Source organism: Phyllopteryx taeniolatus, chromosome 9, assembly GCF_024500385.1.
Source record: "Phyllopteryx taeniolatus isolate TA_2022b chromosome 9, UOR_Ptae_1.2, whole genome shotgun sequence".
NCBI classification, from domain to species: domain Eukaryota; kingdom Metazoa; phylum Chordata; class Actinopteri; order Syngnathiformes; family Syngnathidae; genus Phyllopteryx; species Phyllopteryx taeniolatus.
In genome coordinates, this window is record NC_084510.1 from 20,163,667 (window position 1) to 20,178,107 (window position 14,441).

Sequence of the window (14,441 nt, forward strand, 5' to 3'; positions counted from 1 at the left end):
CAATTTTGCAACCCTAATTTGAAAGCCTTGAAACCTAAATTTGAAATCATAATCTCTGCTTGAAACCCTAATCCTAGTTTGAAGCCTTGACCGAGGCCCGAAAACCTGGTTTTATACCTCAATTTGAAATCTTAAACTTTGCCTGAAAATTTCATTGGAAACCATAACCCAGACTTAAAACATTAATTTGAAATCTTAAACCTGTCTTTAATTCAATTTAAACCCTAACCCTGTCTTGAAACCCCAATTTAAAACCCTTGCGTGGAATCTTTACCCTGGCATAAAACCCATACACCAGTTTGAAACCCTAACCCTCTCTTGAAGTCTCACCTTGAAACCCTAAATCCGACTTGAAAGCCTTATTTGAAACCTAGTACTTAAGTCTGATTTGAAAGCCGTATTTGAAATCCGACCCTTGCTCCATACCTTAATTTGAAACCCTAAACTTTACCTGAAACATTAATTTGAAGCCATAACCTAATATTGAAACCCTAATTTGAAACCATAGAGCTGGTTTTAAATCCTAAATTTGAAGACCTAACCCAAAATTGAAACCATAACTCCAACTTGAAACCTAACCCTTTCCTACACAGAAGGTGTGTATGAATACCTTGAGGGTGGTTACATGTCCTCTGGAAGAAGGTTCAAACAGGACAAAATTCCACAGTGAAATTACCATATTTTATTTCTTTTAAGTGCCATTCATGCATATTGGGCAAGGAGGAGGCTTGGGGTACGGGTTCCGGTGGTATTGACAATTCTAATAACACTTTACAGCACTAAACGAATACAAAGAGTAGCTGTGTCAACTCATCGGACAGCAAAAGTAATAAATCGTGCAATTTAAAATAAAAAAAGGGGGAAAATAGAAGGATAACAAACAAGAAATGACAAAGACGGAATAAAAACAATGAAACACAAACCAAATATATATTATCAACACTGAAACACAATGTAGAAACATAGTACAGGTAAAAGGTAGTGTCACACACACCAAAAAAAAGCCAATGCATTTTCATCACATATATACAATATAGATATATACATACTGTCACCCTCTGATTGGACAATAACAAAATATTCTTTCCCCTCCCTCGTCTATTTCGTGAACTCCCCCTGGCCCCCTGAGAGAGGAAAAAAAAGGGGCGGGGGTTGTGTGATTGAAAAGACAACTATGTACAAGCACGACAACACACCAGCACTGAAGGAAACGACCATTCATTTCAATTGACAGTACTAGGATGATAATGACTGCTTTTGAAAAACCACTCCAAACGGGATATTTTCTTTTTGTCTCATTCAAAATAATCTCTCTGGCAGGTAAAAACGACCTTTGAACCCCCCCACCCTTTTTCTTTTCTTTAATCACACTCGCACACACACATTAGTTCAAGCAACAAAAAAAGTGATCCAGTCATTTTTCTTCAACTATTTCCTTTTTTTCCAAGCCACATTAAGTTGTTTATCATCTTCACCTGGAAGAAGTGAAACAAACTCTACCTCCATACAGTTTTACAATAGGGATGGGCGTAGGCATCGATCAATTGAATTGATTAGTTGCGTCTTGGAAACGATTGGGGCAAATTGGACTGCACTACGTCACTATTTGCTCTCAACTGTAGTTTGCTGTCTAAAGAAGACAACATGACGACAGCTATGGGAAGGTGCGCTACAAAAACAACCGAGGGAATTTTGTCAAGTGCCCATCCCTGAATTTCTTTTTAATGCTTATTTTGCACATTCTGCACTATTACAAATGATTGTCATAAAACCTTACCCTTAAATGGCAATATGTCCTAAAGTCCCTGTAAAGTGAAAAGAAATGTCTTCTAAATTTGACACACCACAGAGAAGTGTTGTTAACAACCATGCCAAATTTGAATGATTAATCAGCAAATATACACAGTAAAGTGAGCCTTAAAAATTATTTTTAAAAATCAAGTAATTGTCTTTGCGCTCAAACGCTGTGGGCGTGTCTACGGAATGCGCAGAAACTAGGACCCGCTCAACTGCCAATCAGATAGCTCTACTACGACCTTCTTATGCCTACACGTCCATACATGTTTGAGCTGTGAAAATATATCTGTTTAAAGCCTCCGGTGGCTAGAATATATCCCACCGGCCCGTAGCGTGTTTTCCATGCTGTGACAACGAGGCGCTCTAAAGCAGCCACGCCAGTGTGAAGGTCCTGTCCACACACTGGCTAGCTATCACGTCAGAATTTTTATTTTCAGCCCTCTCTCTGTGACGTGCGTGCACTCACAGCTGACGAGGCGCTCCAAAGTGGCTACGCCAGCAAAATATTCGAAAGTAAGATGCATTTCGGGGAGTAGGCATAGCTATTCAGCTAACTGCTAGTCACAACTGCATCGCATAATCACTGACCGTGCTCAAGTTCGTATATAGGGGGAGGGACGACTCACGCCGGATGGTCAAGTGTGTAACTGAGTGCCTGTTTAGCCATGCCCCCTCCCCCCAACAAATCTGGAAAACTGAAATGGTGAAAAACTGTTTAACGCTAAATTGCCACAATTGAGCGCTGCGTACTTCTCAGTCCTTTCACATTTTCAGCAATTATCTTTAAACGTATAATGTATTTAGAAACAAATCTCTGAATTCACTTTACAGGGTCTTTAAAGGAATAGTTCAGCATATTTGGGACCAAACATTTCACAGAATAAATCATATTCATGCATGGTAAGTTTTACTCTGCACCGGATCCATTCATTCCTATGGAAAATGTGTGTGTGTGTGTGTGGTTTTTTTAAACACACAAATGGAGGTCCACTGGCTTCCACTGGGTTGGATTGCTCAATCCCCGAGTGTGGAATCATTAGAGGGTGGTTTGGGGGGGGGGGGGCACTGTTAGTGGAATACAAACTTAATTAGGCATGGGCATAATGATCGATTAGTCGATTGACTGATCGTTAAGAATTCGGTCGATTGTGTGGAACTGATTGTTGCAATTGAGGTAAAATGGAGTTGTCACTACTCTGTTGAAATTTGTTTGCGGTCTAAAGAAGAAAAACATGATGTCAGCAGTGGGAATTGACTCCTCCGGGCAACGTTATTCCATTCAATACAACACTGCCATGGAAACAAGAGTTTAGAGTTCAGTGATCGCTCTGAATCCCATCCAATTAAAAACATTTTTTCAAAAACTAACAATTAATTGTTTATCTTGATCGATCAAGAGAATGTAGTCAAATGTCCATCCCTAGTGCAAGAGCCAGACCGAAATCATCAGATTAAATGGAAAAAAAGGATGACAGAATTTATGGCCAAGTATGTGAAAATTTGCACCATGTGAGTGCTGTTGTTTTCGTGCCCATCTGATACAGAAGTTTCCAGAACTGCCAATCATCCTGTTTTCTTTCTTGTGTGCTTTTCAGCAAAAATCGCTTGTGCTTACAACAAAACGTCAACTAAAAATTAGCATAATACCTTAAGTGCTAAAACTCCCAATACAGCATTGAAAAGTCATCTTCACTGTGTTAAGAAAATAAACAAAAGTGACAGTTTATAGGGCAAGAATAGAGCCTATTGATCATTAATCAGAGGTACTAGCCATTACACGAACCATAACCCTAACTGACCCCTAACCCTTACCCTGTGAGTGATTGTCAGTGTGGTACAACGGCTCCCTCTAGTGGAACACCACAGAATAACTGAATAAAATGTTCAAACTGTGCATATTACAGTGACTTTAAAGTTTTTTCTTTTTTTTTTTTTTTTTTTAAATCAAGTACAAAACAATATATTAGTTAATTACAGTTCACTTGTATTTAACTAAAGTACAACAGTCGCATTTCATCTAGTAGAACTGTTTGTTTTCAAACATCTATATTGGCAAATTTTTTTATTTTAGTGTGTTTTAAGTAATCATTAAGTACAGTTTTTATTTTCCTATATCTAAGCACAGTGTTAATGTTCAAACTGTGCATAATGTTACAGTGGCTTGCAATAATATTATATATAAATTTTAGGAATAAACCCTACGCAACTGTATTTCAATGTGAGTCATGATGGTGAGGAGTTCAGTGTATTTTCGGTGGTACTTGGTGTAAAAAGTTTGAGAACCACTGACTTAAACTAAACCCTAACCAAAACCCAATGTGAGCGAGTTGATTAATCTGAGGTAACATTTTTGGCTTTCTGACAGGCACTAAGGAGTACCCTAACCATGACCTCCACCAGCCAGCTGTATAACTCATAACCCTTACTTCAACCCCAAACTTTGCCGAACCCTAGTCCTGATTAGCCTAACCCAGCTTGAGTCTATAGATTGTTTTTCCGTGATGTCACGCACCGCCATTTTGGAAGTTGACGCAATGGTGAATTACTGTGCAGTGTTTGGCTGTGACAATACAAGCGGGAGGGACAAAGTCTCATTTAATCATTCACTCGCGCCAATTTCGAACTAGGGCGAGAAGGCAGAACATTTGTCAAGCACAATAAGAATAAGCACAGCTGAGCTAACGCCGGCCAGATATCCAGTCCATACATCTGTGTTTGTTCTGAACAGGTCATCAACGTTAAGCTTTAACGCTTAAAAAAACGTTAGAAAATGTATGTTACATACATTGTAATGTATGGTACATAGTACTGTATTTACCACATTTAATTGAAACAGGACATCGGTGTAGAAAACCCTGCTGCAGGACTCGTTTTAGTATGCCGGGCATCCATGTCTCCATTTTCAATGTTTATATTTTAGTTCAGTATTCTTCAGTAACACGGATTTATAAAATATATTGCTTACTTTGGACAGCGGTTCATTGTTGCCGTGGTGTTATTTGAATGTACACATCCAACACACACACACACATACACACATCCAGCGAGATTGGAACGTTTACAACAAAGCTGATATTAACCGATTACAGTTATACGGAGAAAACGATCAAAAATGATTCAGTCTGCTAGTCTTTCAGTTTCAAGCCGAGCTTATCCTCCAGATCTCAACCTACAATATGGCGGACACAAAACGATCAATAATGTGATTGAAAATGAATCCTAACCTTTACTCCAACACTAACCAACCCCTAGCCCTAAACCTACTCCTCACCCTGCTTCATCTGCATGCTAGTTGCCCACTGACCAAGCAGCCACTGCAGGTGAGTTAGCATAGCTTAGCATAAAGTGCATCTGAGAGCATATTGCGAAGGAAACTTTCGTTATCTCATTGCCTCGTTTGCTCTACTGTGAATGGACGTTGTATGCTAAGGAATTGAGCAGTTTCAATCCAAATGAAATCTTAAGGAGGGACACTGGAGTACTTTATGCTAACTAGAAGGATTTCAGCCTAATGCTAGCCAGACTAGCATTTGTAGCATTTTCTTATTGAGAATACGTCAGTGTGTTACGAGTGAATTCCGTTTTAATTTCACAAGTAGATTTTAAGCTTTTCACTTTCAGTGTGCTGCTTCACCTAGCTGTTATGAATGACCCCTTTAATGATCAATAGGCTGCTATGTGTAAAAACGAATTAGGGATGGGCATTTCCTTGATCTCCAAGGGAAAATGAACGTTCTATTGATTGATTTTAAGAAAATAATTTAGAATGGCACAAAATAGTAAGTGTCTGCATGAATGTGAAGTAGATGATGACTGACAGTGTATCGATTAGATGCAGCCAGAAGGAGAACGCTATTTTTTCTCAATCGCTTCCAGACATGACTAATCAACCATCAATTCTTATGCATCAATAAATTGATGACCATGCCCATCCCTAAAGCAGTTATTCCCAACCACTGTGAGAGCCGGACATTATCCAATTTTAATTTGGTCCCAAGATGATTTATCCAGTACAAATAATGTATCTTTGTTCATCTAGCTATGTTAGCGATGCAAAGCTGCCATTCATATAACAAGGATATCAGCTATGTGTTCAACTAAATTGGCCCAGATTTCACAGCCTGAGTAAATTGAAACCAGATCATTATTATTTCAGTACATTTTCGTTTGGTGGTATGCCATGAGGCGGCACGGTAGTCTACTGGTTAGGGCGTCTGCCTCACACTTATGAGGACCGAGGTTCAATCCCCGGCCCCGCCTGTGTGGAGTTTGGATGTTCTCCCCGTGCCTGCATGGGTTTTCTCGGGGCACTCCGGGTTCCTCCCACATCCAAAAAAACATGCGTGGTAGGTTGATTGAGGACTCTAAATTGCCCGTAGGTGTGAATGTGAGTGCGAATGGTTGTTTGTTTTTATGTGCCCTGCGATTGGCTGGCAACCAGTTCAGGGTGGACCCCGGCTCCTGCCCGATGATGGCTGGGATAGGCTCCAGCACTCCCGCGACCCTTGTGAGGAGAAGCGGCTCAGAAAATGGATTGATGGTATGCCATGAGATTTAAAATGTGTACCTTGGCTTAATAAAGGTTGGGAAACACTGCTCCAAAGGGAATATTGATGGATAGAATGACATGGATGTGGATGTGCCTACACCTTTAAAAACAAAACAAACATAACATTTGGTATCCTGTTGCTATCACACACCATATTGACGAATTAAAATTCAAAATAATCCTTTGCAACATTTGGCTGACTTTTTTTTTCCTGTAATTTTACCTTTTTCCCCCCTTTCAATGGGGCCCAAACACTCCTTTGTATGAACACATTGATTGGCTTTCATTCTATGGTTTTATATAGTTAACAGAAGGCCTGAAGACCCTTTATTTTTATACACCCTGTTCAAAACCTCAGCGAGCGTAATCCAAACGTCACCGCCAACCACACGGGGGCCCTCCTCCACCGTCGAGTGCACAGTCACGACTCACAGAGGTGGCCTGCGTTTCTTTTACAAAACAATAAAAATTATTAATTAAAAAAAAGAGAGATAGACCGCACTAAAACCATCCACAAGGCAGCTGAGGCCAACACGAGAAGAAGAATCACAAGCTCAAATCACAGAACAATGGTGGAGTGGCTAAAAGCGGGGCTAAACGGGTGGGATCGAGGGGTGGTTTGCGGGTTTTTGGAAGGCCGCTGGTAAGGGTGGTGGGAGGGGCGGGCTGGAGACATACACGATCCTGTCCCACTAATATGATTGTCTTTTTCTGGTTATGTAAAAATGTCTCAGGGCAGCCCGTCTAATGTTCACCCACTTAGAAGGGGAGTAAGAGAGGTGTGTGTCTATGTGTGTGTGTGTGGGTGGGGGGTTCTGCTCTTCCTCCATCTCCTCCCCCTCCCGCGGCCTTTTTTAGCCCAGCCTGATTTCCTCTGGCTTCCACCTCCTCTCATCGCTCTACGCTCCTTTTGTTTGCAAAAAAAAAAAAAAAAAAAAAAAAAAAGAGGCAGCTACACAATGGAGTCCCAGTCGAAATCATCCTGGATGTCGTCGGCCGGCATGCGATGCATCTGGAAGTTTCTGCTCGGCATCATATGCTGCTGGTTCATCTGAGCGTGGTGTCCTGGGGATGAAAAAAATAAAAACTTTTGTTTATCCATCAATCCATCCCTTTTCTATAACGTTTGTCCTCAATAGGGTCGCGGGTGAGAAGCGGGATACACCCTGGACTGGTCAATTGCAGGACATGGATTAAAAAGCTCTCACACTCACACCTATGAACAGTTTAGTCTTCAATGAAACTAACATGCCTGTTTGTACAACCCCAATTCCAATGAATTTGGGACGTTGTGTTAAACATAAATAAAAACAGAATACAATGATTTGCAAATCATGTTCGACCTATATTTAATTGAATACACTACAAAGACAAGATATTTAATGTTCAAACTGATAAACTTTTTGTTTTTAGCAAATAATCATTAACTTAGAATTTTATGGCTGCAACACGTTCCAAAAAAGCTGGGACAGGGTCATGTTTACCACTGTGTTACATCACCTTTTCTTTTAACAACATTCAATAAACGTTTGGGAACTGAGGACAGCTTTGTAGGTGGAATTCTTGCCCATTCTTGCTTGATGTACAGCTTCAGCTGTTCAACAGTCCGGGGCTCCGTTGTTGTACTTTACGCTTCATAATGCGCCACACATTTTCAATGGGAGACCGGTCTGGACTGCAGGCAGGCCAGTCTAGTACCCGCATTGTTTTACTACGAAGCCACGCTGTTGTAACACGTGCAGAATGTGGTTTGGCATTGTCTTGCTGAAACAAAAAAGACGTTGCTTGGATGGCAGCATATGTTTCTCCAAAACCTGTATGTACCTTTCAGCATTAATGGTGCCTTCACAGATGTCCATCCATCCATCCATTTTCTGAGCCGCTTCTCCTCACTAGGGTCGCGGGCGTGCTGGAGCCTATCCCAGCTGTCATCGGCTGTTACACCCTGAACTGGTTGCCAGCCAATCGCAGGGCACATAGAAACAAACAACCATTCACAATCACAGTCATGCCTACGGGCAATTTAGAGTCTCCAATTAATGCATGTTTTTGGGATGTGGGAGGAAACCGGAGTGCCCGGAGAAAACCCACGCAGGCACGGGGAGAACATGCAAACTCCACACAGGCGGGGACGGGGATTGAACCCCGCACCTCAGAACTGTGAGGCTGACGCTCTAACCAGTCGGCCACCGTGCCGCCCCTTCACAGATGTGTAAGTTACCAATGCCATTGGCACTAACACAGCCCCATACCATCACAAATGCTGGCTTTTGCGTCCATAACAGTCCGGCTGGTTCTTTTCCTCTTTCCCCTAGATGAGCTCGGGCCCAGAGAAGCTGGCGGCGTTTTTGCATGTTGTTGATAAATGGCTTTTGCTTTGCATAGTAGAGTTTAAAGTTGCACTTACAGATGTAGCGCCGAACTGTATTTACTGACATTGGTTTTCTGAAGTGTTCCTGAGCCCATGTGGTGATATCCTTTACACATTGATGTCGGTTTTTGATGCAGTGCCCCATGAGGGATCGAAGGTCACGGGCATTCAATGTTGGTTTTCGGCCTTGCCGCTTACATGCAGTGATTTCTCCAGATTCTCTGAACCTTTTGATGATATTATGGATCGTAGATGATGAAATTCCTTGCAATTGTACAATTAGGAACATTGGCCTTAAACTGTTCGACTATTTTCTCACGCACTTCTCGCCTCATCTTTGCTTGTGAATGACTGAGCAATTCAGGGAAGCTCCTTTCATACCCAATCATGGCACCCACCTGTTCCCAATTAGCCTGTTCACCTGTGGGATGTTCCAAACAGGTGTTTGATGAGCATTCCTCAACTTTCTCAGTCTTTTTTGCCACCTGTCCCAGCTTTTTTCGAACATGTTGCAGCCATAAAATTCTAAGTTAATGATTATTTGCTAAAAACATGATTTGCAAATCATTGTATTCTGTTTTTATTTATGTTTAACACAACGTCCCAACTTCATTGGAATTGGGGTTGTAGAACGTGGGACGTGGCAAACTCCATAAAGAAAGATTTGAATCCGAACCTCAGAACTGTGAGGCAGACGGGCTAATCACTTGTTCAACATGCTGAGAATTTTTTAATTATTATTCTTTATCATATATGGTGAATTCCACAAATAGCAACAACCCCAGAGCAATTGACTCCCCGATCAAAAAGGTTTAGACTGTACTATGATTGCCTATAAGTGCCACAAAATGCAAAGCACTACTTTTGGCTAAATGAAACTACCTGTGCTCAATTCACTTCAACAGCCTTCTTTGCCACCAATATGTCAAAACATAGTGTCAAAGTAAAACGGTGGAACCTTGAGATACAACATTAATTTGTTCCGTAACGCTTATAACTCAAAACACTGGTATCTAAAACCATCTTTATTAACGTGTTTTTTTGATAAGGAAAGTAGCACTCAAAACTAATATCGTAAGAAAGGTTAAATAGAATGAAAACAATAGAGAAAAAATATGCCAGTGAGCATTGTTATATTGTCTGTCTACATGTGTTGATGCACAATTTGTGTTCAAATATCTGTTGCTTAAAGCGTTAGAACACCACCACATAGGTGCTATTATTTACAGCGCTAATATCTAAAAAATTTTGCCCACAAGAAAATAAATAAATAGCCAGCATGGTGGACGACTGGTGAGCACATCCGCCTCACAGTTCTGAGGACCGGGGTTCAAATCCCGGCCCCACCTGTGCGGAGTTTGCATGTTCTCCCCGTGCCCGCGTGGGTTTTCTACGAGCACTCCGGTTTCCTCCCACATCCCAAAAACAAGCAGGGTATGTTAATTGAAGACTTTAAATTGCCCGTAGGTGTGAATGTGAGTGCGAATGGTTGTTTGTTTATATGTGCGCTGCGATTGGCTGGCGACCTGTTCAGGGTGTACCCCGCCTCTCGCCCAGAGTCAGCTCGGATTGGCTCCAGCACGCCCGCGACCTTAGTGAGGATAAGCGGAATGGAAGATGACTGAAAGAATGAATAAATAAATAAATAAATAAATCGCCCGAACAGTGGCTCATATCTCAAAAAACTTGTAAGTCAGGTCCTGCGTATCTCAAGGCACCACTGTATTATTCTTTATCATATACGTTGAATTATGGGGAGGGAATAGGGACCGATCAGGATAGGAAAAATCTGCGAGTAAATGACGATCCTCAAAGGGGTTATACTGAACTGTAATTGCCAATAGGTGCCACGAGATGATGGCAAAGCATTACGGCCTTTCAAACTGCAATTGATGCTGTGTGAAAAGGCCTCGGGCCAGCACGCAAGGACGACAGCGCCCCGGTGCAAGATGGCCCATATTGAGAAGTGCTTGTGCAGCAGCCAACCAGGAAGTATCATGGAGGCTTTTCCCACTGGTTGGTCTATTTCTGTTAGCACTGACATCACTCTGCCAGCCCCTCTCCTATTTGATGTGCCTTCTGATGTCACAGCTACACCACTCTTGGATTAATCATTTATTTAATTCATGGGGGCGACGCGCTTTTGTGACGACTTGACATGACGTTCCGAATTTTGGCTCAGACCCTCCTGTGTGGAGTTTGTATCTTTTCCCACTGCTTGGATGGGTCTGTCTGTCTCTCACCAGTCATAGTGGGTCCTGCGCTGCTCATGGGGGGCATGTGGGGATACCCCGGGGGGCCCATCATTGACATGCTCTGTCTGGAGTCCATGTAAAGATTTCCTAACGAGAGAGACAACCACAGTAAACAAAACGCGTCAAACTTTTGGGTTGTGCCAATAACAAAAACAAAAAAGCTTTTGGTCCAAAACTGAAACTGAAAGCTGGTTCTAGGGTATTGATTGATGCAAAGGGCTACCAGTTTTATTAACACTTCTGAAATAACAAATTTGCTCAAAATACTTGCGGGTAAATCATCAACTCATCATCATTCCATAACTTGTCTCCACGAATGCTATACTTGGGTCAAACGCACAAACGTGACCTTTGAACTACTAGGTTAAAAAAAAAAAAGTTATTCTCATTTTTCTAATATATCAAAAACCTGGCAATGGAACAGGGGTGTGCAGACTTTTATACCCACTGCATACATCTATACTAATTCAGAAACAGTCCCTCTCTTCTGATTTCCCATTTATAACTGGCAAAATTGAGCTTAAGTGCAACATTACTGATTAAACATTAATTATAACTAAGACAAAACAGTGCAGCTTGATATAAGCACACTATTTGGAAAGCAAGCATTATACAGCTTTAGTAGCAAACTTAAGATATCATTCGCAATTCCTTAAGGTACCCTTATTGTAAAGTGGCATCCACATGTGTACAAATAACACAAGCGGCAAAACACAAGCAAGCACAGCAACTGCTGTTAACACAACACAGGTGTCAGGTGTCAAACCTGTGCCGAGGTGCTGGCTGGGTTTGTTTGGGTGCATGGGCGCGTGGCAGACGGCCGGCTGCACAGTCCCCTGCGGCTGGATGACGCCGGTGCGGGCGAAGAATTGGTTGATGGACGAGCACAGGTCGGCGATCTGTGTGGGCTCCAGCGACCAGTTGTTCAATTCAGCCTGCCTCATACTCTCTCGCAATCCTGAGCAGGCAAGATGGGGAAAAAAAAGTCAATAAAGCCCCAGTCCTTTCTTTGACATTTGTACACAAACTCTACTCAGAGTCCACCTTGGAAAGGTGACAGGTCCACATCAGCCCAATTATAGCTGCTCGCAATGCGGCAGCTTTCTTTCAGTGCGTCCAGATTGGGGTACCAATCAGAAAGTAAACCTGCAAAACAACAATAACAGAGTATAAAATATTTAACATGACAGCATGATAGGCTAGGACAGACCTCCAAACATACACATTTTATTTTACATTTTGTTGTGATCCGTCCATAACAATATAAGTATAACTTAAGTCGAGGAATTCATCTTTAACTAGGGGATTACAATGTTATCCTATTCAGTATAAGGGGACAGATTATATATTGTGTGTTAAATAAGACATTTATTTAGCTAATGTCAAAGCTCCTGATCAGATATGAGAAACGGGGGGGGGGGGGGGGGGGGGGAATCTAAATCTTTTTTTTAAGATGTTTGAAATTTGAATAATAATATTAATAATAATCTAATATAATATAATCCTGAAGTTTTCTGAAATTTTGATAGCAAAATTTGATGGAGACACTTATTTCATTTTTTTTTTTTTTTTAAACAAAGATTTTGACAGCAAAAGTTCATGGTAACAAAGATTTTGATAGCATAATTTACTGTAAACAAAAAAATTTGAGGAGCTTTAGATAGCAAAATTTTTAGGGATTTGTATAAAATTTTATGAGAACAATAATTTTGAGATTATGAGAGCAAAATGCAAAATACACACACACATATATATGATTAAATTATATTATGAGAGACAATTAATAATTTCATCATAAAATTTAATGGAAGTGCTAAATATTTTTTATTTATTTTTAGAGTACAGTATAATTTCATGGGAATGTTAAACATTTGTTTTGTTTTTCATGGGATTTGATATTTCTATAGCAATATTTAATGGGAACATCTTTGGAAGAACATTTACCCATTATAAGAAAAAAATCCAGGTGACATATTTAATACTGTACGTTCATGAAAACAGCCTTGGGTTAAAATATGCGGTATCTCTACATTTATGATTTAACTCTACAAAATGTCCATTAGGAGGCGCCAGTCGACCGTGTAAATCATTCACAACGCTACTTCTTGGTTTTGTTCTTCCATCAGATAATAAAGCACGCTATGATTTATCGGTGAGCTAGAACAGCTTCATGCTTTGCGACTACAAACAAGATGCAAAATCGATTTCCTCCTCTGGCGTGTGGGTGATGAACGGGGCAAACAGAAACAACAGGCCACATTACCTGGATTGCAGCCCATCTGCTGCTGGGCAGGATGCGGCTGGTGGGAGAGGCTCTGATGCTGCGGAGGGTGTTGGCTGTGCTGCGCGTGTTGGGCGGGATGCGACGTGTGCTGCTGCGGGTGCTGGCCGTGGGACTGGTGCTGCTGCGGGTGCTGGCCGTGCTGCGGGTGCTGCGAGTGCTGGTTGTGCGGTCCGGCGTGCTGCGGAAGGTGCTGCGTGTGCGGGGAGCCGTGTCCGGGGTGGGCTTGGGCCGGGTGGGAGAGAGGCACCTGGCCGCTGTTGTTGGAGTGGCTGTTGGGCTGGTTGTTGGACAGGTTGTTCTGCGTGCTGATGGCGCCGCCGGGGGAGTGCTGATAGGAGCAAGACGTGTGGGTCTGCTGTGACGCATCTGATGGTATTCCCATCAGACCTGGAAAGCAAAATCCACAACGCCATTATAGGCAATTACCGCCATGTATAACACACACCGCCTTCACTGGGCTATGGAATCAGAAACATGAAGGTAAATAAAATCAGAAACATGAAGGTAAATAAAATCACCCGCGACCAAGTGACCACCTCTTATCTGGACTATGCATTTCTACATTTATTGCTATGGTTGTTAACCTTTCATAGAAAAATTGAGTGGGAACATTAAAGCTTTTTTAAGATTTTAAGATGTATGATTTACATATTTTGGACATTTTTGTAGCAAAACATTATGAGAACATTTCTTTTTAACATTATTATAGTAAAATGTTATGGGAACACGAATTTCTTTATAGTTTCTAGCAAACTTTAATGGTAACAAACTAGTGCAAAATTTAAATGAAACCTTTGTTTTACGTTTTAATTTTTTACATTTTGTGTAGCAAAATTTAATATTTAACCCCCCCACACACACACATTTGTATTGCAATCTAATGGGAATACGGAACAATTTTTCTTTACATTTTTAGAGCAAAATTTACAAGAAACATGAAACTCTATGCAAAAAAAAATACTTTGTAGTAAAATTTAAAGCTGGAGTTGACAGTTAAAAATAACAACAACACTTTTTGCCATATATTTTGAAACTGTCTCTATGACCTGACAGCAGAATATTATTAAAATGATCTTTTGAAAAATCCTCCCTCACTGGCCCCATATAATGCCTCTAATTTAATTTAAATTATTTTAAAACCAACTCAGTGTGAGGAATACTAGCCAATAAGTGGTTGAAGATATC

At 41.1% G+C, this 14,441-nt stretch overlaps 1 protein-coding gene across 3 annotated transcripts in view; it reads right to left on the bottom strand.

The window, feature by feature from the left end:
* Positions 1-659: 659 nt before the first annotated feature.
* foxj3 (forkhead box J3) overlaps positions 660-14,441 on the bottom strand; it is a 168,489-nt gene continuing 154,707 nt past the window's right edge. For all 3 annotated transcript variants that reach the window (XM_061786217.1, XM_061786214.1, XM_061786216.1), the window contains 5 exons: positions 13,236-13,643; positions 12,017-12,118; positions 11,739-11,930; positions 10,961-11,059; positions 660-7,411 (listed from right to left, as the gene is read on the bottom strand). In XM_061786217.1, the coding sequence (XP_061642201.1) occupies positions 7,299-7,411; positions 10,961-11,059; positions 11,739-11,930; positions 12,017-12,118; positions 13,236-13,643 (914 nt within the window). In that variant the 3' untranslated portion in view covers positions 660-7,298. The remainder of the gene's footprint in view (positions 7,412-10,960; positions 11,060-11,738; positions 11,931-12,016; positions 12,119-13,235; positions 13,644-14,441) is intronic.